We start from the raw sequence: 26970 nt of genomic DNA, 5'->3' as shown, positions 1-26970 counted from the left end.
CCTGCATCGGCAGGCGGACTCTCAACCACTGCGCCACCAGGGAGGCCCCAGTAAGACTTTTTTAGTCAAAAAGGTAATGAGAATGTTCCCAAACACTGTCAGCATAAATGAAGAGGCATTATCTCCTTAGATTTCTTCCCAGGTATCTTTCCTACATTTTATGGTTAATAATTAGAACACCCATTTTGTGAATTACCGGTGCATCTCCCAGCTGCTTTTAAACCCAGATTCAGGAGCTAGCTCTGGCAAAAATGAAATGGTTAAGGATCGGAATGGGACAGACTTGCTGTTCTATTTAAATTCAATACATTTTGTCCCTTTGCAAACACACAGCCAACATTTTCTTTCAGGGTGGAGATTAAAACTACTATTTAACAGCCAGCTCTTTTTACTAGGAAAGTGAAACGGCCTTCTTATAAACTAAACCAAAATACCCCTTCACACAATCTCATTTCCAAAGAAAATAGATGATCTTTAAGCCTTCTTAAGGAGAAAAGGCAATGTTAACTTTTTTATAGAAATTTTCTCTGTATTGTCCCCCACCTCATTCTCTCACCTACTCCTCCTGCTGGGGGGAAATATGGAGTCTATGGTGAAAGACTAAAGACCAGACTTTAAAAGCCTTCCAGTTTAGACCAACTCATCCAAAATAGGGCAAAGGGCTGCGGAAAAATGAGTACCCGTCCATATTACTAAAATAAATACTTCACTAAAAAGTAAAACGCTTGTTTAACCTGACTGTGTTGCATGAAGAGCAAACTTACCAAAGATTTACCCTAACAATGTTAATCTTTCCACAGAAACACTGGGAGTTCCAGGGCTGACAGCTTCAATTCCCAAGATGCTATGAACCCCCAAATAATAAGAAGCTGGTAGCACAAGGAACTTCACCCTGCTCCGCAGGGGGAGAAAAAGCAGATCTGGATTTGATAAGTAAAACCAGATCTACACAATGGTTATATGGTAAAGCCCTGCAATTAATGGAGACCATAAACAGTTCAAGAAGCCGGCACAGCAGTAGTTTCTCCAGAATACATTTCACTCATATCCAGTTAGATATTAATCAAATGTACAACTGGCACAAATGTTTTGTGCAAACAAAGATGACTGTACATGTGCCTTTGTATAAAAGAAAAAGAAAACAAAATAGAAGTGCATCAGACTCTTTTACATTCATATTTATGTATAATTCCTGAATGATTTATCATTTTTCAAATGATAAATTATCTTCATTTTTAAACCGCAAATCACACCCTGCCAGCCTTAGCAGATGCAGATGTCAAAATATGGTAGTACAACAAAATTAATCAAATAACCCTTAAAAAAATAAAACAAAGTTTATTTATAAAAAATGACATTAAGGTGAACTGCTTAATAAGAACATGGATTTGCTTAAATAAAACATTATATGGTTCTGTTTTAGATTCATCCCTAAAGCCCTGAAAGATATTAGAATTTTAGTGAGTAATTACCCTATTTACTTCAAACAAAATGGGAGGAAATCTGAAAACCATATTAAACTACCACACATCAGAAATGAAATTCTCTCATTCTTTATCTTGCAACCCAATAAATAAATAGTAGTTGGAAAATTTATTGGGACTAAGAGATGAAACCTAACAAGCTAGAAATGAGGAAATGGCCAAAAGAACATCCACATCAACATTATGCTTCAAGCAGTAAACCCACTTCTAGGAAGCATAACCAAGAAGTCTCCCCTTCACAGCTTAATTGTTTTCAGACAGTCTAAACCACACTCAGCACTGCCCCCACAGTTAGACAAAGTTCTAACTACCTAACACATCTCTTTTCAAATGAAAATGCAACGCTTGGGGTGAAAACAAGAGAGACTAGGAAAAGGTGTTGTATGTTATACATGCCACTGACATAATACTTCACTAGGATATGCTGTAATTTCCTGCAATTAATACTTTAGCAAAGCTATAAGGATTTTTTCCCCAAAATTGTAATATTTCATTTGCAACGCTGAAATTAAGTTTGTGTCACCCATTCCATTATACAGCTCTAATGCCAGGAGTTTGTCATTGGCTGCAGAAATCTGTTTGGTGTGGCCTGAAAGCAGGGATTTACAGGCCCTCTTCCTAAAAGTGTTTTTCTAAAAATCCCCCTTAGCCATTATTTCATGTGGCAGGAATTACAAGCCATCACAATACTCCACAAAGGAAACATGAATTTGACCTCATAATTCAAAACCATTCGATGGTTTAAAATGCAAACATTCCTAAGTGGACATGGCTTATGCTGTGGCCAAACTTGACATTTGCCTGAAAGATTTGTAGGCAAGACTACCTACAAAGCTCTCCATTTTCTAAGGACCAGAGTTAATTTGCATCATCTAGAATCAAAGGAGGTCAGAGTCACAAAGAATTTCAGCAATAATTTTGTACAATGATCCTTGTTCCTAAATATATGGAAAATGAGAATCAATGCAGAAGAATAATTTGCTAGAGGTAATGGCATTCCTAGCAAACCAAAGACTAGGGGCAGACATCTTGGGTCCAAGTCTACACTTCTTTCTGCCATTCTACGCTTCCCTAATCCTATTCTGTCTCTCAGTTGGGGCTGCATGTCTTCCATAGAAGGGGGAAGAAAAAGTTCTGCTGAGAGTAGATCAATAATTATCTGCACACCTTCTCTTTTCCTGGGCTTGAAATCATGGCCTTTCTGAGCCAAAGGGAACATACATGTCTATGGAATTAATTCAGTGACATTGCCAAAGTTGAGAAAATGAGTAAGAGATGGAGCAGGCATAGATAGTAAAATAGCCTGAAAGCAATGGAAAGATCCATACCTGCATATGTTTTCCAGCTATCTGGAGACATGGTTGTTTTTTGATTAACTGAATGCTCTATTTAAGAAACCAGGAATCAGTTATGACAGTCAAGTTGTAAGATTTGATGATCTGTTTGGTGATCACAATCTATACACTAACAACAAAAAATCAGAAGGAGATATTAAGGAAACAATCCCATTTACCATCGCAACAAAAAGAATAAAATACTTAGGAATAAACCTACCTAAGGAGGCAAAAGACTGGTACTCAGAAAAGTATAAAACACTGATGAAAGAAATCAAAGATCACATAAACAGATGGAGAAATATACCATGTTCTTGGATTGGAAGAATCAATATTGTGAAAAGGACTATACTACCCAAAGCAATCTACAGATTCAGTGCAATCCCTTTCAAACTACCAATGGCATTCTTCACAGAATTAGAACAAAAAATTTTACAATTTGTATGGAAACACAAAAGACCCCAAATAGCCAAAGCAATCTTGAGAAAGAAAAATGGAGCTGGAGGAATCAGGCTCCCCAATTTCAAACTATACTACAAAGCTACAGTATTCAAGACAGTATGGTACTGGCACAAAAACAGAAATATAGATCAATGGTACAGGATAGAAAGCCCAGAGATAAACACATGCACCTATGGTCACCTAATTTATGACAAAGGAGACAAGAACATACAATGGAGAAAAGACAGCCTCTTCAATAAGTGGTGCTGGGAAAACGGGACAGTACATGTAAAAGAATGAAATTAGAACACTACCTAATACCATACACAAAAATAAACTCAAAATGGATTAAAGACCTAAATGTAAGACCAGACACTATAAAACTCTTAGAGGAAAACATAGGAAAAACACTCTTTGACATAAACCACAGCAAGATCTTTTTTGACCCACCTCCTAGAGTAATGAAAATAAAAACAAAAATAAACAAATTGGACCTAATGAAACTTAAAAGCTTTTGCACAGCAAAGGAAACCATAAACAAGATGAAAAGACAACCCTCAGAATGGCAGAAAATATTTGCAGATGAAGCAACGGACAAAGGATTAACCTCCAAAATATACAAGCAGCTCACGCAGCTCAATATCAAAAAAACCACAAACAACCCAATTAAAAAATGGGGAGAAGACCTATATAGACATTTCTCCAAAGAAGACATACAGATGGCCAAAAGGCACATGAAAAGATGCTCAACATCACTAATTATTAGAGAAATGCAAATCAAAACTACAATGAGGCAGTTTCTGACCTCACACCAGTCAGAATGGCCATCATGAAAAAATCTACAAGTGATAAATGCTGGAGAGGGTGTGGAGAAAAGGGAAACCCTTTTGCACTGTTGGTGGGAATGTAAATTGATACAGCCACTATGGAGAACAGTATGGAGGTTCCTTCAAAAACTAAAAATAGAACTACCATATGACCCAGCAATCCCACTACTGGGCATATACCCTGAGAAAACCATAATTCAAAAGGACACATGTACCCCCAACTTTCACTGAAGCACTATTTACAATAGCCAGGACATGGAAACAACCTAAATGTCCAATGATAGATGAATGGAGAAAGAAGATGTGGTACACATATACAATGGAATATTACTCAGCCATAAAAAGGAACGGAATTGGGTCATTTGTACAGATGTGGATGGACCTTCACTCTGTCATACAGAGTGAAGTAAGCCAGAAAGAGAAAAACAAATGCATAGTAATGCATATATGTGGAATCTAGAAAAATGGTACAGATGAACCTATTTGTAGGGCAGGAATAGAGACGTAGATGTAGAGAACGGACATGTGGACACAGCAGGGGAAGGGAAGGGAGGGAGATTAGGTTTGACATAAATACACTACCATGTGTAAAATAGAGAGCTAATAGGAACCTGCTATATAGCACAGGGAGAGCAGCTCAGTGCTCTGTGAGGACCTAGATGGGTGGGATGGGGAGGGGTGGGAGGGAGGTCCAAGAAGGAGGGGATATAGGTATACATATAGCTCATTCACTTAATTGTACAGCAGAAACTAACACAACATTGTAAAGCAATTTTACTCCAATAAAAAAAAAAAAGAAACCAGAAATCAGCTATGACTGTCAAGTTGTAAGATTTGATGATCTGTGTGGTGATCACAACCTACGAGGTGATCACAGAAGGATAGATATCTCCTCCTTTTCTGTTACCTGCATTTTTTAAAGTAAAATAATAATAATAAAGTTAATTATAAAAGCAATGCACCCTCTTCCAGTCTTTTTTAAAATGCCTATTTTTTATGTAGCTGAGATTATACTATATTTACATTATTATGTTCTAGGGGTTTTTTCCCACCTGATGTTACATTGAAAGCATTATCCTAAATCATGAAAACTTATTTGTCCATATCATGTTTAACAGTCTAAAACAGCCAATCACATGAATATACCATAATAAATTTAACAATTTTCTTAATATTGAAAACCAGGGTTCTTTCAATGTATATTTAAAATTTTTAACTAATTTTCTTATACAAAAACAATAAGTGTTAGAAAAAAAATTTTTAAACTAACCTAAAACAATAAAAAATAGCTTATAATTCTACTACACAAAGTAATTTGCCTTTGTACTCTTAACCACTTGAGGTATACTGTATATCACAAATCTGGGTCTCCATAGTCAGAGCCCAATTGTATTGAGAAGGAAAGATATTGTATTGATATGGAGGCCAAGGTCCTAAACATAGAGTTCAGATTACATCTTCTACCGAACCGCCAATAACCTGAGCTTTTCTCCCACAAGGGATCCCTAGGAACTCCAGGGTATATTTCGACCCTAAAATGGAGTCCATGAAAGGGCCCTGCCAGAGACCAGTGGATGTGATGATACACAATAAATGAAATCAGACAGTCTTAACAGAAAAATATCTGTTGTGTGGAGGCCAACTTCAAGAGCCCAACTTCATTTTTCTTTGCCCAGGTGTGCACCCTTGCATTACACATATTCCAGCCACAAGCTGGAAGTCCTCCAATGGTAGACTACATGTTTGCTCTATCACTGTGGATCTGACCTGGTCTAACTGATCTGCTAAGACTAACCTCTGGCTGGAACCCAATATCTCACTTTTGCCTGCTCCTCTGGGCTTTTCCACAGACAAATTTCAGGTCACCTAACAGTTTCTCCACTCCATCTAACCTTCAAACATAAAATCTAGAAATCTGAGTCTGCACAAAGCATTACAAAGAATTACACAGAATAGGGTGGAGAGGAAACTTGGAACTAGTTTTTCTTTTTCTCGAACCTCTGTTATTTATCACTAAAGAAGGTAACAGCTTCCTACCCATGTGCACTTTCTTGCTCTCCATCACCTTCTGCTTCTAAGCTCATTCTTCTACTACTATAACCATGTTGATTTCTTCAAACCCCAGCCTCCAGCTACTAAACTGATTATTTGGGAGCCATCATAACATTCAAAATTCTCAGCGAAATGCAGGTCGGGGGAAGGAGGGGCTGACAGCCACAGAAATAAAGGTCCTTTAGAACAAACAAATACCTGAAGCAGCAGCTGGAGATCCTTCTTCTCCCAGAAGTTTCAGTTCTCTGATTGTCTCCTTAGACACCATTCAGTTACACTAATCCTGAAGTGCCCTGTATTTAACTAATTCTATACATATTAACAAACAATTTCTGCCACATCCAGCTTTAAAAACGCCGAACTAGGACTTACATCTTTTATTAAATAACAGTACATAAGTTATGTTTTTCCATTTGGGTAACTGGTTCCTGATATCATCACAACTTTTGAAAGGGAACAAAAGTTATTGGACAATCAAAAGTAAAATCAGTTTTCTTGGGTTTCCCTCCCCCACTTTTCCTATGAATAATACAACTAAAGAATGTATAAGGAAGAGCCAACATTTGCGTGGCTGGGAAATGAATGATGTTATTACAGCACAAAACAAGCATGGCCTGTTAGAGTTCTTTAGAATAGTAACTCCACCTTGTCAACATGTTCAAGCAGCAGCCAAGTCAGCCTAGCTGAGAGCTCTTTCCAGCTGCACTAATCTCAGCCACTGTAGAAAACTCATCTGTAGACATTTTAAGATAAAAATCTTGCACTGAAGTATGTGTTTAACAAAAGTCATGACTGTGGCCTGAGGTTGGACTTTACTCTTTATTCTGATCTGTGAATTCCTTAACTTTCATTGTTTACTGTTACAACTTTAATATTTTCTTAATGGATTGGGTGGCAGATAAAATGAATTCAGTGTCTCACAGTGAGACATTACACCTTTTGCATCATTTATTTTCTTTTATTCTGAAGAAGTAAAAATATCTGACTCTAACATTAATAACTTTAAGTGGGAGTTACCTTATGTGAATTAAAAATGGTTATGTCAGTATATCCTTTCAAAATTTAAAAGATATTTCCCTGTGCTATATCAAGTGTCACACAGTATATCAATTTTTATTTCCCATCTCTCAAGTCTGGTATGCATACTGTTTAACTTCTTAAATTCTAAGTATAGACATAATTCACAAAAGCTGGGCAAATGCTTGACTTACAGGAGATGGCATACATAAGATTTATATAAACAACTTTATTTTAAACAAGAAGACTTTTGCATTTTGTGCTGTTACATCGCTAACTTCATCTGTGTATTTTAAAAAAGCTATAAAATAAATTGGAAAGGTTCATTTACTATCCCACAGGCACTACTGATCTAATAAAAAAGCCCGTTTTAGTGTGAAAAGTAAGAATTTGACCCTATTTTCCAGAATAAAATGCCACACCCCCTTTTAGACATTCTCCAGGCAGCTCTAATTCTTGGTCAACCATTTCTGAGTACCTGATAAACCTTACTGTCCTCTTACTGAGAATTGAAATAGCTCTCATTTGGCAGCCAGAGAAAATTTTTGCTTTCTTTTCCTCTAGATTACCTTGGTGATAATAATTGATTATAGCGCATTCACATTGATTATCCTATATTCACGTCACTAATTTGTGGGTTCTAAATGTGCATATGTATGTAGACATAAACATGCTGACACATGTAGACACAAAATATGTACATGTGCATTTCTCTCTTTTTTTTTAATAGCTCTATATTGGAGTATAATTGCTTCACAATACGGTGTTAGTTTCTGTTGCACAACAAAGCAAATCAGCCATATGCATACACATGTCCCATATCCCCTTCCTCTTGAGTCTCCCTCTCATCTAGGTCATTGCAAAACACGGAGCTGATCTCCCTGTGCTATGCTGCTGCTTCCCACCAGCCAGCTATTTAACATTCGGTAGTGTATATGTGTCGATGCTACTCTCACTTCGCCCCAGCTTCACCCTCCCACCCCATGTCCTCAAGTCCATTTTCTATGTCTACCTCTTTATTCCTGCCCTGCAACTAGGTTCATCAGAACCTTTTTTTTTTTTTTAGATTCCACATATATGTGTTAGCATACGGTATTTGTTTTTCTCTTTCTGACTTACTTCACTCTGTATGACAGACTCTAGGTCCATCCACCTCACTACAAATAACTCAATTTCAAACAGCTCATGGAGCTCAATATCAAAAAAAACAAACAATCCAGTTAAAAAATGGGCAGAAGACCTAAATAGACATTTCACCAAGGAAGACATACAGATGGCCAAGAGGCACATGAAAAGATGCTCAACATCACTAATTATTAGAGAAATTCAAATCAAAACTACAGTGAGGTATCATCTCACGCCAGTCAGAATGTCCATTAACAAAAAGTCTAGAAACAATAAATGCTGGAAAGAGTGTGGTGAAAAGGGAACCCTCCTACACTTTTGGTGGGAATGTAAATTGATACAACCACTATGAAAAACAGTATGGAGGTTCCTTAAAAAACTAAAAATAGAACCACCGGGCTTCCCTGGTGGCGCAGTGGTTCGGAGTCTGCCTGCCAATGCAGGGGACACGGGTTCGAGCCCTGGTCTGGGAAGATCCCACATGCCGCGGAGCAACTAAGCCCGTGTGCCACAACTACTGAGCCTGTGCGTCTGGAGCCTGTGCTCCGCAACAGGAGAGGCCGTGACAGTGAGAGGCCCGCGCACCGCGATGAAGAGTGGCCCCCGCTCGCCGCAACTGGAGAAAGCCCTCGCACAGAAACGAAGACTCAACACAGCCAAAAATAAATAAATAAATTTATAAAAAAAAAAAAAAAAAAAAAAAAAAATAGAACCACCATATGACCCAGCAATCCCACTACTGGGCATATACCCTGTTTCTCTTTTAAGGACTCTGAAATTATTCCTATAGCTCGTACATAAGAATGATAACAACAATAATGATAGTGATAGATAAAATGCATTGAGCACTTAGTAGGGTTTTTTAAGATGATGGTCTCTAATCCCAGAACTCGTAAGGTACTATCATTATTCATCTTTTAGGAACTAGGAGATGCAGGCTCAGAAACATTAAGTAACTTTTGTCACAGCTAGTAAGTAGCAAAACATGTCACAGAGCTAATAAGTAGTAGAACTGGAATTTAAATCTTGATTTATTTGTCCCTGATACTTGTGCTGCTTCTACAAAAATTTTATATTACATACACTCTGAAGCAATGCATTTTATCCTTTTTACCTCCTATTTATACGTACAAATCTAGCTTAAAAGTGCATTCAGATTCATACATTCCTCATATATGTGAAATGTAGTCAATTTCACAGAAAAAAATAATTTTAAACACCTTAAAAAATGACAGATTGATGTCCTGGGTCAAAACTCATTCTGTTTAGATAGTGGAAGTCAAAGAGCATCTGAGTACTTCTTTTCTAAAAGTTTTTGTCTTATTGTGAAAGATTATGCTTCACTTTTATTTTAAATACCTTCTCTCAAAGGCACAAATCTAATGTCAACACATTCCTGTCTTGCCAATATACCCATATGTAAATAAAAATCAAGTTATTAGAAAACTAACTAAATTTATTAAAATTGTTTAAACCATGATCCATTATAAGCTTTCTAGCTATTAAGTAAAATAGCTATGACCAAAGTCAAAAGTATATTTCAACTGCTTAAGGATTATTTGTTATGCCCCAACCCTCAGTCCATTTTTAGATAGCTAGATAGACAGATAGATAAATAGATGAATAGTCCAAACAATTTAGAGTTCACATTTAATCATTTAATCTGCATTACACTGTATAGAGCAGTTTTTCTTAATCCTGATTGCCTGCTAGAATCATCTAGAGAGCTTTTAACAGTCCCCATCTGGGACTGTACCCCAGACCAATTAAATTGGAACCTCTACAGTGGGACCCAGGCATCAGTATTTTTAAAAGACTTCCAAGTGATTACAAGGTACAATCAAGGTTGAGAACCACTGGCATCAAATGCTGTCACTCACTGCTCCCTTTTATCAGCTGCAGAGTAGCTATAAAAACAGGTATTAACATTAAAGGGGACTGATCCTCAATATAGAGACATATCACTTTTAAGCCCCCAGAAAGTAATATAATTAGCCAAGAAGTTTATATGTAAAAACCGAAAGAGTCACTCAGCCATAAATACATTTCATACCACATTACAAAAAGATTCTGGTTATGTTTTTTTTAATCTCTTTCCTTGTGGGCAGGCAGCCACAGTTGTAGTAGTCCTGAGATATAAACTGATTCTAATGGGCAATCTTCAATTTTTTTCCATTTAAGGATAAAGAGAATGTAATGAGATTTTAGATGTTAGGTATCATTATCCACATTTTACAAACTGGAAAACTAAAGTGCACTAAGATTTATTCAAATCACAAAAAGGGCAAATTGAGATACATCCTGGAATGTTGGAAATAGTACTAGACTAGAAGTCAAAGAAAGTTGGGTTCCACTCATGGCTCTGACAACATGTAGCTTTTTAAACCTGGATGAGTCTGTTGTCTATGCCTCAGTTTCCTTGTATAAAGTAAAGGATTTGGACTAGAGAAAGAGTTCCAAAGAAATTTCAAAGAAAAACAAAAGTGGGGGACTTACACATATTTGGGAACTTTTTATTTTACCAACTAAAACTACTGGAAAACAAAGAAACAAAGCACATACCATCTATTATCACCTGTGCTTCATAAAAGGAAAGGACATTTTAATTCCAAAAAAGTAGAAAAAACATAATCTCAGGGTTATTTTTAAGTATAGCTTAACGATAAACTCACTATATTGCTGTACGATAGGAATAGCTACCCACCCTACCCCCAATCCGTGAGGGAGAACCATGAGGACCTCTAGAGGATGTGTCCAAGTTTAACATTCTGTGAAAGTAGAAGAATGGAGGGGGAACATTCAACATCTCTCAGTGTAGTGCTCTTTCAAGAGTTTCTTAAAATTCCATCATTAAAGAACTGCCTGTATAATTTTTGCCAGATCCAAGTACTCAGTTCTTATTTACTTAAAGTTTTATTTAAATTGACTTTTTTTTGCGTAAATACGTTTATTTCAATAGCACTACCTCAAATAGAAAACCAATAGAAAATCACTTGTCATAATTAGAAGATAACCAGATAACAATGAAAATAAAAGATTTACTTGATTTTATTTAAATTCTAAGCTAAGCACTATTGCCTCCAAAGGCTCTGAGACTAAGATGATCTCTCTCTCTTACAAAGAGAGATTAGCACATCCTAGAAAGGTATTAAAGTGTGCTAACACTAAACTGAGCCCTCAATGTAATCAGAGAGATCAAGGGAAAACCAGAAAAGAGCTGCTTTTTCCTTGGGGAATTGATACAGTGTTATGTAAAGTCATATGCTGGCACCACCTGGATCAACTGCCCACTGGGCTCCATAGCCTCCTGCCCCTGAAGAGGTAATGCACTCTCTCATTTTCATTAATCCCAGAAGGAAGCAGAGACTTTGGTTTCCCTGCATTTTCAGTATCACTGATTTGAGAGGGAGCTGGGGAGTAAAGTCTGAGAGGTAAGAAGTAGATAAGATAGAGGACGGAGGGTCACCAAAGAGGGTTGGGGAAATTGAAGGATAGTGCATGAAAAGCATTGAGATTCACCATCAGGCTCTTGTCAGCTGAATGAGATCTTTGCCATAAGGCCACATTTAGAAAATAAGTAGCAAGCTGATTAATAATTCCATATAGCAGCTCAAAGGATCTGGTCCAGTATCACCTCTTTTTATTTCTAGATCCACTCCAACTTTAACAGTCTAGCGTGATTAACTCATGCAGAGTTTCTAATCCACAGTGATAATTTATATTTTTATCTAAGGCCCTTGCTATTCATGAATTATAGCAGCTTTACCTATTCTTTATAATTCAGAAACTTCATTATTAAAATGTTAGAAGCAGGCTATACAGCATCTATCATTACTTAAAAAGTTAATTCGATTACATAAAAGAAATAATTAGATTTGCATTTTTATCTTGGTTTTAAACCTCCAAAGAAGATCATAACAGCCTGCCCATGGGCAATCAAAAATCGCATACAGCAGAAAAATAGAGAGATGAGAGAGGGTCTGTTTTTCCTGGCTAATTCATGGTTGAAGATAGAATTACAAAATATTTTAAGGGTTTGCTGAAGCTGGGGGCTAATCCTAGACTTCTAAGCTTTGTTTATAACTCTCATTTCATTGCAAGAGAGTATCAGATACATGTACAATGCCAATAGAAGTATCAAATTACTTTCAGTGGGTTTATTTGGTCCTGTTCAGAGGCTGTTGAAAGGAGATCCGTTACCTGATCAATAACACCCGAAAAAGGACTATTTGCTAGAGCCAAAACAGGGGCAGTGTAATTGCTTTTTGTTTATCAATGCTAAATACAATTAACAAAGAGATACAACATATACAACATAAGACAGAGGAACTATGTGAGACTGGCAGGCCCCTTACTTTACTTAGTCTTTCTGCTGGCTGTTCAGCCAGTTCCAAAGGACAATAAATGCAAGGTCCAGCTCTTAAAATTAGAGGTCATTTAGATACTTAATGATGAAGCATATCTTCAAATATATATCTATTATTATTATCCTGGCAAAAAACTAATTAACCAGGTCATGCAGGCCATGAAGGCTAATGTACAAAGTAATTATTTCTGATCTTTAGACAACTACTTCACATGAAAAGGTAGTCCTTATTCTGCTCAGCAGATACCTGAAATGCCTGTAGTTAATCATACTGAAGGAAACAAAAGGCAAGGTTTATCTCCTTAAAAGGTGAGAGTACATCTCAAATTATTCTGTTTACTGGTTTAAGAACAATCACCTCCCTGCTCATAATATTGATATGTCTACTGGTTACGTAGGAAGAAAGGAGAACACACATTTAACGGCACTCAACCACGTGACAAACACACAGAGACACACAAAATATGCGAATAGCACAAATGAATATATTATAATCAAAATAGAAAACACTATATATGAAAAATACTCACATACTCTAAAGAATAGAGTGAAGCTTCAGTGAAGAGACAAACACTTGGCTGTGTAAATAAGCAGTATGTATTAGAGCATTTAAAAGAGAAAGTTTTCAGATAAGAGATAGTGTATCTGCAAAGCAGCAGCAATGGCATTAGTTCAGGCCTTCCACAGATTGAGTTCACCCTCTAATTCATGTATTAAATTGTGAGGGAAGGACAATGAATATCACATACTAATCATAAAGATTAACAAAGAACTGAGCTAAGAATTTCTCAAGTTTCACAATTTTACCCAAAAAGGTATACGTATATGAATTGACTAAATCATTGGCTCTGGCCCAGGAGGCCAAGTGCCCAAATAAAATCCCAACCAATCAGTCCCTTCTTAAGAGACCATTGTTGTTTGGTCAGTGATGTGAGGCGAGGACGCCACATGTACAGAGGGGTCTAAAGAGATATGAATATTTGGATCACACCATTCATGTCTGAAAAAGTAAGTTTCTCACAGAGATATTTTAATAAGGTGAATTCTCTTGCAAAGATTTATCAACGAAATGCCATTGTTAAATATGTTCCTACTGACATGCTATCAAAACCAAAGAATGTGGTATATTGTATCCATGAAGAATATCTTTAGATTCAAAAACCATGACATGGTCAAATGAGGTTAGATGAATAAATATATGGACGGATCAAGAAATCAAGATTTATAAAATATTTTCTGGTTTGCTTAGATTAGACTTACATTTAATGTTTGATTAAAATGCTATAAATATGTGTTGATATGCCCAATGGATTCAAACTGAATTTTGTTTCCTAGTCAACATAACTCATAAGTAAAATGCTTCCAAAGATTGGCTAAGATACTATGGTGTGGGAGAAAGAGGAAGAAATTACTAAAGCAGTTATTTGTCCTTTGGAATTATAACATGAGAATCAACATTCCCAAATCCAAGGATCCATATTCCATGATCTATTAGTTTTGCTATCCACAAAGTTGATAAAAACTGTGCTATTTCTCTCTTGGAAATATCAAAAATGTCTATTTTGGGCTCCATATCTGGGGAATTACTTAATATGTAACAAATTAGAGGAATCGCCATTTTCCCCAAAGCACAAACAGAGGGATTTGAATTCACTAAGCAAACAGCCTCCTAAAAGATCTGTTGACATTAAAGAATTTTAATAATCATTTAAAGTTATTAACCTGATTTTTAAATGGTAAAAATTGACTCATCAAAAGTGTAAAAACATTAGTTCACAAAATCATTCATCTTATGGTTTCAACATGGCTTAAAGACCATATATGGTCTTAAAAGCATTCCTTTAAAAATTTAATTAGAATTTACCAAGGCAAAATTACATTAAAATTATATTAAAGGAAAAAAATATATAAATGAAATAATTTTAAACTACATATACAGAATAAGTTTTGAAGGACTGCAAATAAAATAAGCACGTGGACTTTTACAATACTATCTGTTTTTTTTTTTTTTATTTTTTGCGGTACGTGGGCCTCTCACTGTTGTGGCCTCTCCTGTTGCAGAGCACAGGCTCCAGACGCGCAGGCTCAGGGACCATGGGTCATGGGCCTAGCCGCTCCGCGGCACGTGGGATCTTCCCGGACCGGGGCACAAACTCGTGTCCCCTGCATCGGCAGACGGACTCTCAACCACTGCGCCACCAGGGAAGCCCTACAGTACTATCTTAATCATGCCTTTTCTTATCGCTAATGAAATATCCTGCTTTTCAGTGTGCAAACCATCCAGGTTTTCATTTGTTTCCATTATAACAGACCCAGATGTGTTTGTGTGTGGTTGTTATAAGAGGTTAGACACTCTTCCCTTTCTTTCTAGTACAGCTTGCAAATTTCAAAACAACAGTACTAATTCAGAAATCAGCATTCTGAACTAGAAGTAAAGAATAATCTTTAGATGTATTATTTAGATCTATGTATCCCACCTGATACTTGGGATCTATGGCCAATTGCCATGGCTTAATCTTGCTGACCATGTTAGCAAATAGGTTCTAGGATACAAGATTTTAAAAGAAGGAAAAAGTTCAAACTTGGGATCTCAAATTGTCACTGTATTCACCTGCTTTCAGAAGAGAAAGGTTTTGTATTTACTATCTTACTCTGTTTTGTTTTAAAAAGGGAGAATGTTTCATGATAGAAAAATGTTTGAAGCATTTCTTAAATCTCATATTTTGCTCAAATTAAAATTAGTCCAACAATAGTCTCTCTCCTAAATTTGATCACACCTATGGCTGGTCAAAAAACCTATTTGAAAATACAGTTAACCCATTCCCCTTCCAAAAAAACAACAAAAATCTGAATATCAAATACATGCTTTGTAAGTGTCAGAGATTAATATGTTTTGTGCAGGGAGAAGTGTTTTTCAGTATTTGAAAAATTCTTTGAATGGTCTCATGCTCGATAAGATAAATACTGACAAGATATGCAGTGAAGCAGTAGCTCAGGACAGAATAAACTATAAACATAGGTTATTACCTCCTCTTATTTTTAAAAATATGAATTCCTGTTACAAAGAATCCCATATTTCTAAAATTAATGTAACTATTTTGAATCTCTCTATGATTTTATAATTAATACTGCTGAGATCAAGGCCTGATTAGCTTCAATTTTTAAAAATTTAAACAATGAGAAATATCTACAAATTTAAAAGCAATTAAACTTCTATTAAAACACTTGAAAAACCAACTTTCTTGTCTTCTCAAATTGAACATTCTAATGAATAATATTTTAAGATCATGTCCTAGTTTCCTGAAAAAGATATCAACTTTATATAGTCAAGTTATAACTATAAAATCATATGTAATCAATAAATGCCTATAATATTTCATTAAAATACTTTGATTTTGTTGCTATTCATCTGAGATCCTTAGTACAACAGGCAAACATCAATTAAGACAGCCAGTTCCTGCAAACAACTTTGGACTAAGAAGTGAAATATATTCAAAATAAACAAAGAAGTAAGTAATAAAGAGGTAGTAAAAACGTTAATAGTAAGTAACTGATATGAGAACATCTCAGGGAATTTCTTCCATTTCTGCTTAGGAGAAACAGAGAGAACTAAATGATTGGCTTAGGTTATTTAACACCTACTGAGTTCTTAGAGAGGGATCTAGAGAAAAATGTAGGAAGCCACAGGCTAAAAATCTTGACCTTAGCAGTGGGAGACACACTGAAAATTCTAATAAGGGCAGAACAAGGGATCACCTGGACAGTTATTTAATTAAGGATCTCAGCATGAGTCATGAGATATCAGGATGAGAAATTATTTCAAGATTTAATTATAAAGGCTGACTGTCCCAAATGCCAGAGATATACGTCTCCTCTATGTTTGGATTCTTTATCTTGAAACATACAGACGAGTATGGAATATAGAATCAGAACTAATTAAAACAGCAACAACAACAACAACAAACACTGGTTAAGACCTCCTAGTAAAGACAGCTGGACGAAATGCCAAATTAGGTACAGGTACTTCTTCAGGCACCAAATTGGTGTTTTAAATGCAGTGACTACTACCTGGAACACTAAGTGTGATTACAAAATGAAGCAAAAGTCTAAGTTAAAATCACTGGCTTTCATCAGTGAGGTGAAATAAGTTATGACTTTATGTAAATGATTTTTTTTTTAATATAGGAAGGTGTGATACTAATCTCAAGGAAAGGACCAATATAATTCAGAATATACTGCCCCAACTAGGCTGAATCATAGATCCCAGTGGTTAGAAAATATCTACAGCAACCAAAAGAAAACCAGAGACTGTGGTGGATACATATAACTCTGGGATCAATATTCCTGAGGATTAATCACCAGACAACCAGTTGCTTATTCTAAGGCTTTCTAGAAGTCACACACCTATGTTCCTATTCAAAAATGGAGACCACTTCCCTTACCTATGTCAAAAAGCTGTTAGCTGAATTAACCGTCAAATTTCTAAAGGAATGACAGAAATCAGAATTCTTTCCCAGGCCCATGCAATTATGATCTATATATTGTGTTAACCTGCCACAAAAGAAATGATGAAAAAAAAAGAAAAGAAAAAGGAATTTCTAAAGTGTGTTACAATTATTCAAGAACAAGTTTTTCTTCCTTTCTAGACTATAAGCTTCTTGAAGACAATTACTTATTAATCTTTATGTTCTCTTCAGCGCCTAGCAGAAATGCAGTTAATATCTGTTAAAGAACAAATTAATTATTACCAACCTTTTCCTAGGTCATAAGATTCTTCTCATAATTGGCCCAGACAGTCCTAACAAGCAAATAAACATAAGCTTCTACCTATGATACTATTAGATGGTAAAATATAAAGCAGCAAGTAGTTTGTGGCAATAAAACTAGCATGTGTATGCTACCTTGGAAACACTTAGGTTTCCACCAGGTTGTGTTAGGCAAATGGCAGAAGGAAAAAAAGGTAAGGTTTATTCTGCTTACGCATCACATCAGAAAAGAATGCTTAGACTACCACCAAGTCGATATTTTCTACATCCACTTAGACAGTTGTATACAACATCCCTGAATAACAAACAGCCTTATTGGTGCTGTTTATAAGAGAAGGGTGCATTTGCAGCATTTTAAATTCCATTTTCAAGGAGAAAAGTATCTAAGTATAATCAGACGAGAGTAATAAAATACACTGACCTGGATCTGTTGTTGCAGGAGATTAATTTTGTGCTGCTGTTGCAGAAGTTGCTGCTGTTGTCTTGCAATCTATCAGAAATAAAGTTTCATTAAGTTAAAATGAAACGCTTACACCTTTGCCATTACCTCAGGTACCTCTCCTGGTATTACAAGGATGCTTTACTGTACTTCTACATGAAAGAGTTCCTATAAAATGAGAGAGGCAGAATCAGAAAGTTGGAGAAACGGAAATATTTCAAACAGGTGCCATCTCTCTGTTTGCCCCTAAACCTTTACCTGTACATGAAAACTACCCCCTTGTATTACATTTGTGAGCAGTTCATCTATATCTGCACTGGTCATCTGGAAAGAATGGGAATTTCAAAATCTCATCCTTGAAGAATAAAAACAGGAAAACTCAGCCTACATTTTTCTAAGGAGCTTAATTTGTATTTAAAAAGTAAAACCTGTAAGCAAAGATAGGAAAGAACTTTCTATTACTTATAATATGGCCTACTTTGGTGAAACCTTTTCTACTGTAAAGATTTTCAGAACTGATAACACAAATATTGTCAAGGGAGTGCCAAAAAATACAGCAAAAGGCAAAAACCTTTATCTTTTTTTGTTGATATAATGTGTAATGTACAAAGCATTTTTAAAAACAAACACAATTTAATATTTATTCACATCCTTTTGAGGGTAATGTGTTAGTTTTACAGTACAGGATCCACATACAAGTTTTGTATTCCCTGCTTCACCCAACAATCAAATTCAACATCTTAGCACGTCATCTCGTCTGTAAAAAGAAACATTAACTACTTAATGCAAGCCCTACTGAAGACTGAATCTGCCCCTCAGGAGAGCAGGGAACTTCTGTAGGATAATGGTGCTTACTATAAAACAGGAGTTAGGTGTCAGGCTACTTATTACCTCAAAATCTGAGCTGCTGGAGTTTGAAGCCCATTGGAATGCCCCTTAGTGAGAACACACTCACTGCCAACCTAGGAAGCCAGAGAAAAAAAGGGCCAGGAAGCATTTAGAAGGACTTGGTTTAGTGGTGCCCTATAGGCAAGAGTTATGTTCTTCCTATTTCTTCTATTTCCAAAATATTCTAGAATGGACAATGTTGGAAGTGGAAATGGGTGTGAACCAGCCCTCAGCTGTATACTTCCTGAGTCCTTTTAATATTTTAGCATAGAGTAGAGGGACACACCCAAATCACATTCCTTTCAGCAGAAGATGACAAATAGCAATCTGCCCCAAATGTGGCTTAATGGTTTCTGGTGATGACTGGTTCATACTAGAAGTCATGATAAAGCTACCCCTAACGAAGGGTACAGTTTGAGAAATGGGATCACTCCTCCCCAAAGCTTTATAAGCAAGATGGAAACAGTATTTAATCAGTTTGGAAAGGCCCACTCTGCTTATCACCATTCAAATCAGAAATGGACAACTCACTCTGCAATTCTAGGTATACATGCTGGATCTCTGAATATTTATTTCCTCTTAGCCATCCAGTGAAACACCACTAGACATCTAATATTGATGGTCCCTCCTAAATGATAAAGTGCTGCATAGAAATGCATCCAAAACACCACAGTGCAATTACTATCATCCACTCTAGATGTATGGGTTTGACACAGTGAAGTATGGTACATAAGCACCATGTGGCTCAAATTCTGAATTTTATTTGCCAATCGGTTGAGCTACATGCTCGCTTCATTGAGCATGACAACCTAGTTTTAAGTGTCATTTAATTTTCATTTTGAAATATAATTACAAAGTGTTCACTGTAAGATATCACTCGTCTGCAAATGTGTCAAGATTAATTTGTGCTAGCTTATTCACAAGTGTCAATAGTTAATTACTGTGTCATCTCTGGATAGCTAAATGACATTCTAACTTCTGATTTTTTACAGTGTTCCTTTATGTTATTTTCCATTAGGGGCTGAGTCCATATTCCTACATGTGGGCAAATATTCAAGCATATAAAATACCAGACGTCACAACTCATTAAAATCAACAGAGCATATATTGCTCTATATACCCCTATAAAATACATTTAACTGAAAAGATAATTCCAGTAATAATGTCAGATTCCTAAAAACTGCACATTAATTTGGGTCTATCTGATCTAAAGCATCAGGGACTACTCTATAGGATCATTGTTATTAGATTAATGCACTCTTATGAGACAGGAAAAACATTTGGGAAAGTGATTTATTTTTTAAAAGATACATACAAACTTCGCTATTTTTCTCACTTCTAAATCAATGAAGTCAAATTCTTCCATGAGCCATGTGTTAATTTGTTTTTTAATGATTTACCTATGCTATAAATAAAGTGACCATATAATTTATCATCCAAACCAGGACAACTTTTGCAAGTGGAAGAGGGGAGTATTAATACTTACTCTGGAAAACAGACATTAACCAGAGCTATTCTGGAAAAACTGAGACATATGGTCATCCTAGCTTGAACCAGTGAACTGAAAGATTCTCAAAGTTTTTCTAGACCAGGATCCTCCTTTTCTGGATGGGAGAAAAGTAAGGCCCAGAGAGAAGTGATTTACTCATGGTTAAGCTACATTGGGAATATACGTGATGCCTACATGAACAAGTATCCCCAAGTAATTAATCAAATCCAAATGTTCTGGAACAATGTTATCATTTCAGTTACGCCCAGTTGCTATGACGCCTTTCTTTGTCCTCCACATATCCCCTCAGTATTCTCGGTGACCCTGGATTTCCAGAAGGCTTCTTTCTTTCATTCTTTTTTTAGGAAGGCTTATGACAAATAAACCAATCAATGTGATTACTCGCTGAGCTTGGCACATTCCACACCTCCAGTTCATCAGCTCCTTTTGCAGGGCTCACCTGTTCTTGCTGTTGGCGAGCAAGGTCCATTTGCTGCCGTTGTTTCTCAATTTGTGAGGCTGCCAGTTTTTTCTGTTCATCATGCGCTGCCAGGAGCTGCTCCCGTAAACTGATCAGCTGGGTAATCATGGTAGAGAGCTGCCGTTCTTTTTCTGCCAGGCTCTCAGGTGTACCTAAAATGGAAGCGAAAAGATATCTCACAAGTTTGAGAAAATTCTGAATGAATTAGGGAAGCGAGTGGGTAGACAGATTTAGAAAGGGACTACCCTAAGACACAAATATCTGGGACAATAACTGGAGGTCACTGTAAGTGCAGGAACTCTATGGAGTAGCAATGGGATGAACACTAGGGTTAGTCATCGCCCCTGCCAAGAGAAAGGACTGTTGCCAATAAAATTCTCACTCACTCTTCCCTCTTGTTCTTTAAAACAAAACAAAAGAAAACAAAACAGAACAACCTACTCCATTCTCTCCCTTCCACCACATTCCCCTTCCCTCCCCACCCAAATCTATCTGATCAAGCTAGGAATCTTATGCTATTTAGTACCAAAGATTAGAAACTATGGGTTGTATTAATATCCTATAATCAACCTCTACCCTCAATGACTGACAGAGGACTTAAGACATAATAGGTGCTTAAATAATGTTACTTAGGAATTTTCTGATCACTGCCCTCATAAAATTTTTCTATTGTGCAAAGATCTGTCTCTGAATCTCAGAAGTCAGGGGTCACTCTTGGCCATGGGATGAGTGCTACAGAAAGAAAAAAAAATCTGTCTTGCCTCAGGTAAGAAAGAATTGAAGCTGATTTTTTTTCTGGTGAGGGGCTCAAGCTAAAGTTCCCAAGTTCATCCTTAAAGGCAATAATGTTGTTTGGGGGGCTCCCTCACCCCTTTGTCATTTGTCACTCTTCAAAGGGAAAAAACACATTCGAAGTTGAAAAGGTTATGATGTGGCTGTACACCTACGATATGCACTAAGGGTGCTGAACAGTCTATTTATGGGCAAATTGCACAGCTCTCCTAAGTAAAGGGTACAGGATCCTTTTGTGAATCTAAATTAGAGCATTTTGCCATAGCATAAGATAAGAATTTCAACACACAACCCACTGTATTTGAGCACACAGGTTTCATTATGAAGAAATGATCTATGCTTTGAAAGCTTTTCAGAAAGATGCCACCAGCTGTCAAAAGAGATAAAGATTGCCAATTTTTGTGTGTGTGGAAGAGGAGACTTCCAATCTCCTTATGAAACCCCCCTCATTCCTGCTAGGAAAGCACCAGGACAATCTGAGAAACTGAATGTATTTTAATTAGGAATGCGCCTATTTTTTGAGTGGGCCCATGGGAAAAGCGAGCCTTCAGGTGATGCTGGCTAGCACTTACTAGTATATGATTCCCACAAGGTAAGGCTGATAAGCTACAATATTTAGAATTACCTTGGTATTCTAAATGCCAATTCAAGTCCTTAAAAATAAATAAGTAAATACATAAATAAACTGTCAATATCCCATATCCCTTAAAGATTTACTGAGCTGAAAGGTGGCCTAAAATCAAAATTAAAAGAAAAATAAGATAGTGAAATGATGTTAGAAAATGTACTCCACTGATAAGGAAACAAATACTGCATCAAGGATAGTGACCAGCTGTTCTTTCTAGCTACTGAAAGTGATTTTTTTTTTTTTCTCTCGGTACGGGGGCCTCTCCCTGTTGTGGCCTCTCCCGTTGCGGAGCACAGGCTCCGGACGCGCAGGCTCAGCGGCCAGGGCTCACGGGCCCAGCTGCTCCGCGGCATGTGGGATCCTCCCGGACCGGGGCACGAACCCGTGTCCCCTGCATCGGCAGGCGGACTCTCAACCACTGCGCCACCGGGGAAGCCCTGAAAGTGATTTTTTAAAATGAGTTTTTATTTCAGCAATAGGAATTTCAGCTTGGTGAAAGAAAAACTTCTTGATCCAGAAATGTTAAAATACAAAATCAGGTTCTTGGAGGCGATCATAAAAATCTCCTCCAAAGCACAACAAGTTCAACTAATATAAATGTTAATGATATATAGGAATGAGAAGACATAACAAGTATGGACTTTACTTACTCATTTCATTAAATTTTAATTAAAAAAAAATTTCTTGAATCTCAGGTACTATATCAAGAACTAAGGATACCAATACCACACCAAGAAAAAGCAAAGTTCCCTTTCACCTTAATCAAGTAATCACACATATAAATGTAAACTACAACTAAATAAGAATTATAAACAGGACAGACATTTGGGGGGAGATTTAACCAAGTTTGGGAGGCTCAAGTGTAGGGAAGTTATGCCTGACAAAGTAACAAGTTAACAGGAAGATGAAGAAGAGTTAACTAGGCAAAGAGTTGGAGGGTGGTCAAGGAGCTTTTCAGTAGGAGAAAACAATATAGGCAAAGGCCCTGTGAGGGGGCAGGTGGTGGTGGACAGTGTCAGTGTGTTCCAGAAATTGAAAGAAGGTAGTAAAACTTAAATAAGAAAAACAAAGGAGAGTAGAGGACCAAATGAGGCTAGAAAGGTAGGAAAAGGTCACACCATTCAGCTCCTTATAGACCATGCTGGATGAACTTCATGTTTATTCTAAGAAAATTTCAAAATCACTAACGTACTTTAAACAAGAGATGATGTGGGTGTTCTGGCTACAGTGTGGAGAATAGTTTGGAAAGTTATGAGAATAGATAAATGGGGTTTATTACATATACTTTTTGGCAACGTTCTGATCTACGGGTAATTATCTTGTTATACCTATGTATATGATGTGAGTTAAGAGAAGACTTACTGGACACTGGGAAAGTTACTGTACCATAATTCTTTGTTAATAAAGAAGAGCATTCATTGGAAATTTTGGGCAAGGACCAATACAAGAGTCAAATCTGGTATTTAGATTCTCCAGTAAAGACCGGAAAGTTTTCTCTTCTCTCCCAGGTTAAACTTTGTCTTTTCAAAAATCTTCAATATATTTCCCTTTCTCCTCTGCATAGGAAACAGAGAAGCTGAAGATAACACACAAATGGCTTCTTAGCCTCTTCTGCTCAAGGTGAAGCCAAGGTCTATAAATGCATTGGTGCTTCCAATACTAATAGACATGTATTTCTAAATTTACAGAATAACACCATTTAACTGAATCTTTTTACAAATCAGCATGACAGTCAAGTTGTTTAATTGTAAAAATTCAATAACACCTAAATAAGTCTTTCATTGAACTTAAAAGATACATGTTTAAGAAGAAAACAAGCCAGAGATCAGTATGTTTACATCGAAGAGTTGGGTACTCATATAAGGCTGTCATTATCTTTTCCTTAAATTTGAGAAGCACATATATATTTTGAATAGATGTGAGTGGCATGACAAATGCAGTTGGAATGAAATGTAGTAAAACAAATCTAAAATTGCCCTTGAAATGGTAAATACACATATGGATATATATGTATACACACACACATTAGCCTACACATTTAGAGAAAGTAAGCTGTTGTATGGTGTAAATTGATTTCTAGTTAATTTGATCCCCAAGGGACTATATATATATATATATATATATATATATATACACACACACACACACACACACACACATACGTGTGTGTGTGTGTGTAGTCATTTTTCTGTTCTATACCCATTCTATTTGTTTACATATAGTGGTTTAAACCCAGGTATTTAAAATCCATGGTGCTGGATTTTTGTTTTAACTAACAGCAAATATGTATACAGCTATAATAAAAGCAACATCAAGTCTAAGTCACACTGACCAACCAACCTGCGAACACAAGTTATCTCATCTCAAAAATACTATTTAATTGAACATGAAACTTTGTCATAGCAAAGGAACTACAACTGCGAGAGTTGCTGAAAAAGCAGACAATTTATGGGACATAGTGGGGCAGCCTAAATACATATTAAGGAAGGCAAACGACGATACATTGGGTTGGCCAAAAAGTTCGTTTGGTTAATGAATACATTGTTCAGTAAAGTTCTTTGTGAAAATGAAAAATGTGTCTTTTATTTTTACTTAAAACCGAATGAACTTTTTGGGCAACCCAATAGAATGCTCTTATGAGGTAGGCTAACTCTATGTAGAAAATCTTGTCTCAAATCACGCTTTGAGGTTTGATAAAATCCACTTAGAAAAAAAGCAGATCAGATCCTGAGGATCTGCCCAGGCCAGCAGAGGTCATCAGTAGCTGCCTACATCATCCGTTTCACATCCTTTCAGGCTGTCTTAAAATGATTCTCTAAAAAGCATTGCCAGAAAATAGTCTCTCCACAAAAACATAAGTAGTTTCATAAACCAAAAAAAGGGAACCAGCAAAAAAGAGCTTCCATACACAGCTTCTCTACAAGTTAGGGCGCCTGCTTTTATCCAATATCACACACAGTGTGCGCCTGACACTCTCCGCTGTAAACTGTATCTATTCTCCAACTACAAAGACAGTGCAGTAGGGGTTTTTTTTTTGGTGTTTTTATTTTTTTCCATGGGGTCGTCTTTATCCCCAAACCACATCTGTCTTGAGTTTCTCTTAGATTAGTCAGGTGGATCAGTGCTCCCCAGGGCCTGCTCCAGCTGAAGTATTTTAATTTGACTAAACACCTGATTTATTTTATCTCTCCGATGAGAAAGGCAGTTTGTCTTAATAGAGCCTGTCAGCCCACAGCCCCATTCACAGCAATTTACAGGCAGCCAGGGACGCTGGAAGAGAAGAGTGCTGTGATTCTGTATTTTATCCTCCTCCAGAAAGCACCTAAAAGCAGCTATTCACTGCTACTGCATGTGGCATTTTAGAACTGAATTAGCTTTTTATTCAAGTAACTACACTTGTTGTGAATAGCTTATCTGTAAAATTGCTACATTCACTACTGATTTTATTAACCTTTGGCTCTATCACAAAATGGTCTTCAGTTAGGAAAGACCTTTAAAATTGACACATTTTTTTCTTAGGGGGCTTTATTCCAGTGACTTCAGATTTACTGAGTTTGATCCATTGAATTTTTACCAGTTGTACTTAAAATTTTGAGTCTCAATAGGAAGTCAATAGTGCGTAAATAAAGAAACACTTTTCAAAATGTAAATACAGCAGCAATTCCCCTCATCAAAAGTTTTCAAATACCAACTTTCACCATAACAGTTTCAAAATCAGCCCTCTAGACTTTTTTGGTCATAATCTGAAGAACTTGAAAAAAATTAACTAAAATAGACTATTAATTTTAAACTTTACAAACTATAGCTACCTGTCCCTAGGCCCAAAGCCAACAGAGAAAATTCAAAATCGATGAGAATTTAGGTAAAATAATAAGACAATTAGGATAAATCCCTTCTTGATATAGAATGAAAAATTAAAATTAAAAGTCAGTTAAAATTTATTTAAGTCTTTTTTTTTCATCAGCTCATAAAAGTTAGCACACAATCTGCTAGTTAATTTTGCCCATGTAAAATATACATAATTACAATCAGTGGTGCTAGAAATAAGACTGGGCATTGGGAAGTCCCTAAAGACTCCACATCTGGACAAGGGAGGCACCTTGCAGAGCACTTCACTAAATGGATTTGCCTCACCTCTTTTACAATATTCCCATACCTAGGACTTTTACAATATAAAAGTCTTAAACGGGTCACTCTCTTAATGGCTGTCCCCTGAAAGTGGATCACTGCTATGTGGTGATGACTAAGTTTTTCTAATGAGAAAACCCAGAAACAAGCACAGCAGTGGAAAGAGAGACAGAGAAAATTAGAAATGGGGGTGTGGGGGAAAGAAAAAGAAAGAGAGAAGGTGGGAAGGGAGAAACAAAGAGGGAAGTAGAGAGAGAGGGAAAGAGAACGAGCAAGGATGGCTAAATTAATTTTTGTGAATTTCTCTGCATGTTTTTTATTTATTCATATTTATGAAACGAAGGGCAATAGTGTTAAAAACACAATGTTTACCAAGCCAAATGAAACTAACATTAACAAATGGCATTATCTAGAAATGTGTCCTAGCAAATTGAAAATAAGACTTCTATCTAACCATTCTCCTTTATTGGATCACATACTGCTTTAACAAAGCTAATAGGACTTAACAATGAAATTACAAGAAGCCTGGGCATGAACAGTGTGTTTGGAACGATGGAGAGGGGTGGCAGTAACACCGGAGTGGAATTCTGATAGAGATATACTTTTCCACATCAATCCTGGAAAGGATTAAAGAACTTAACAATAATTCCAAGCAGCATCAATCAAGGAACTCAGCCAACAACCCAGAAAGATTTTAAATTCAGCTGAAAAGA

At 36.5% G+C, this 26970-nt stretch overlaps 1 protein-coding gene across 3 annotated transcripts in view; it reads right to left on the bottom strand.

Annotated features, from left to right (window-relative positions):
- Positions 1 to 26970, bottom strand: part of SOX6 (SRY-box transcription factor 6) — a 627811-nt gene that overhangs the window by 185889 nt on the left and 414952 nt on the right. For all 3 annotated transcript variants that reach the window (XM_081238923.1, XM_081238924.1, XM_081238922.1), the window contains exons 7-8: positions 20689 to 20861; positions 17834 to 17902 (exon numbers count right to left, since the gene is read on the bottom strand). In XM_081238923.1, the coding sequence (XP_081095049.1) occupies positions 17834 to 17902; positions 20689 to 20861 (242 nt within the window). The remainder of the gene's footprint in view (positions 1 to 17833; positions 17903 to 20688; positions 20862 to 26970) is intronic.

The sequence above is a fragment of the Mesoplodon bidens genome, assembly GCF_964165515.1.
Source record: "Mesoplodon bidens genome assembly, chromosome: 7".
NCBI classification, from domain to species: Eukaryota; Metazoa; Chordata; class Mammalia; order Artiodactyla; family Ziphiidae; genus Mesoplodon; species Mesoplodon bidens.
The sequence above is the reverse complement of the archived record's forward strand: the minus strand, read 5'-3'. Positions and strand labels throughout refer to the sequence as shown.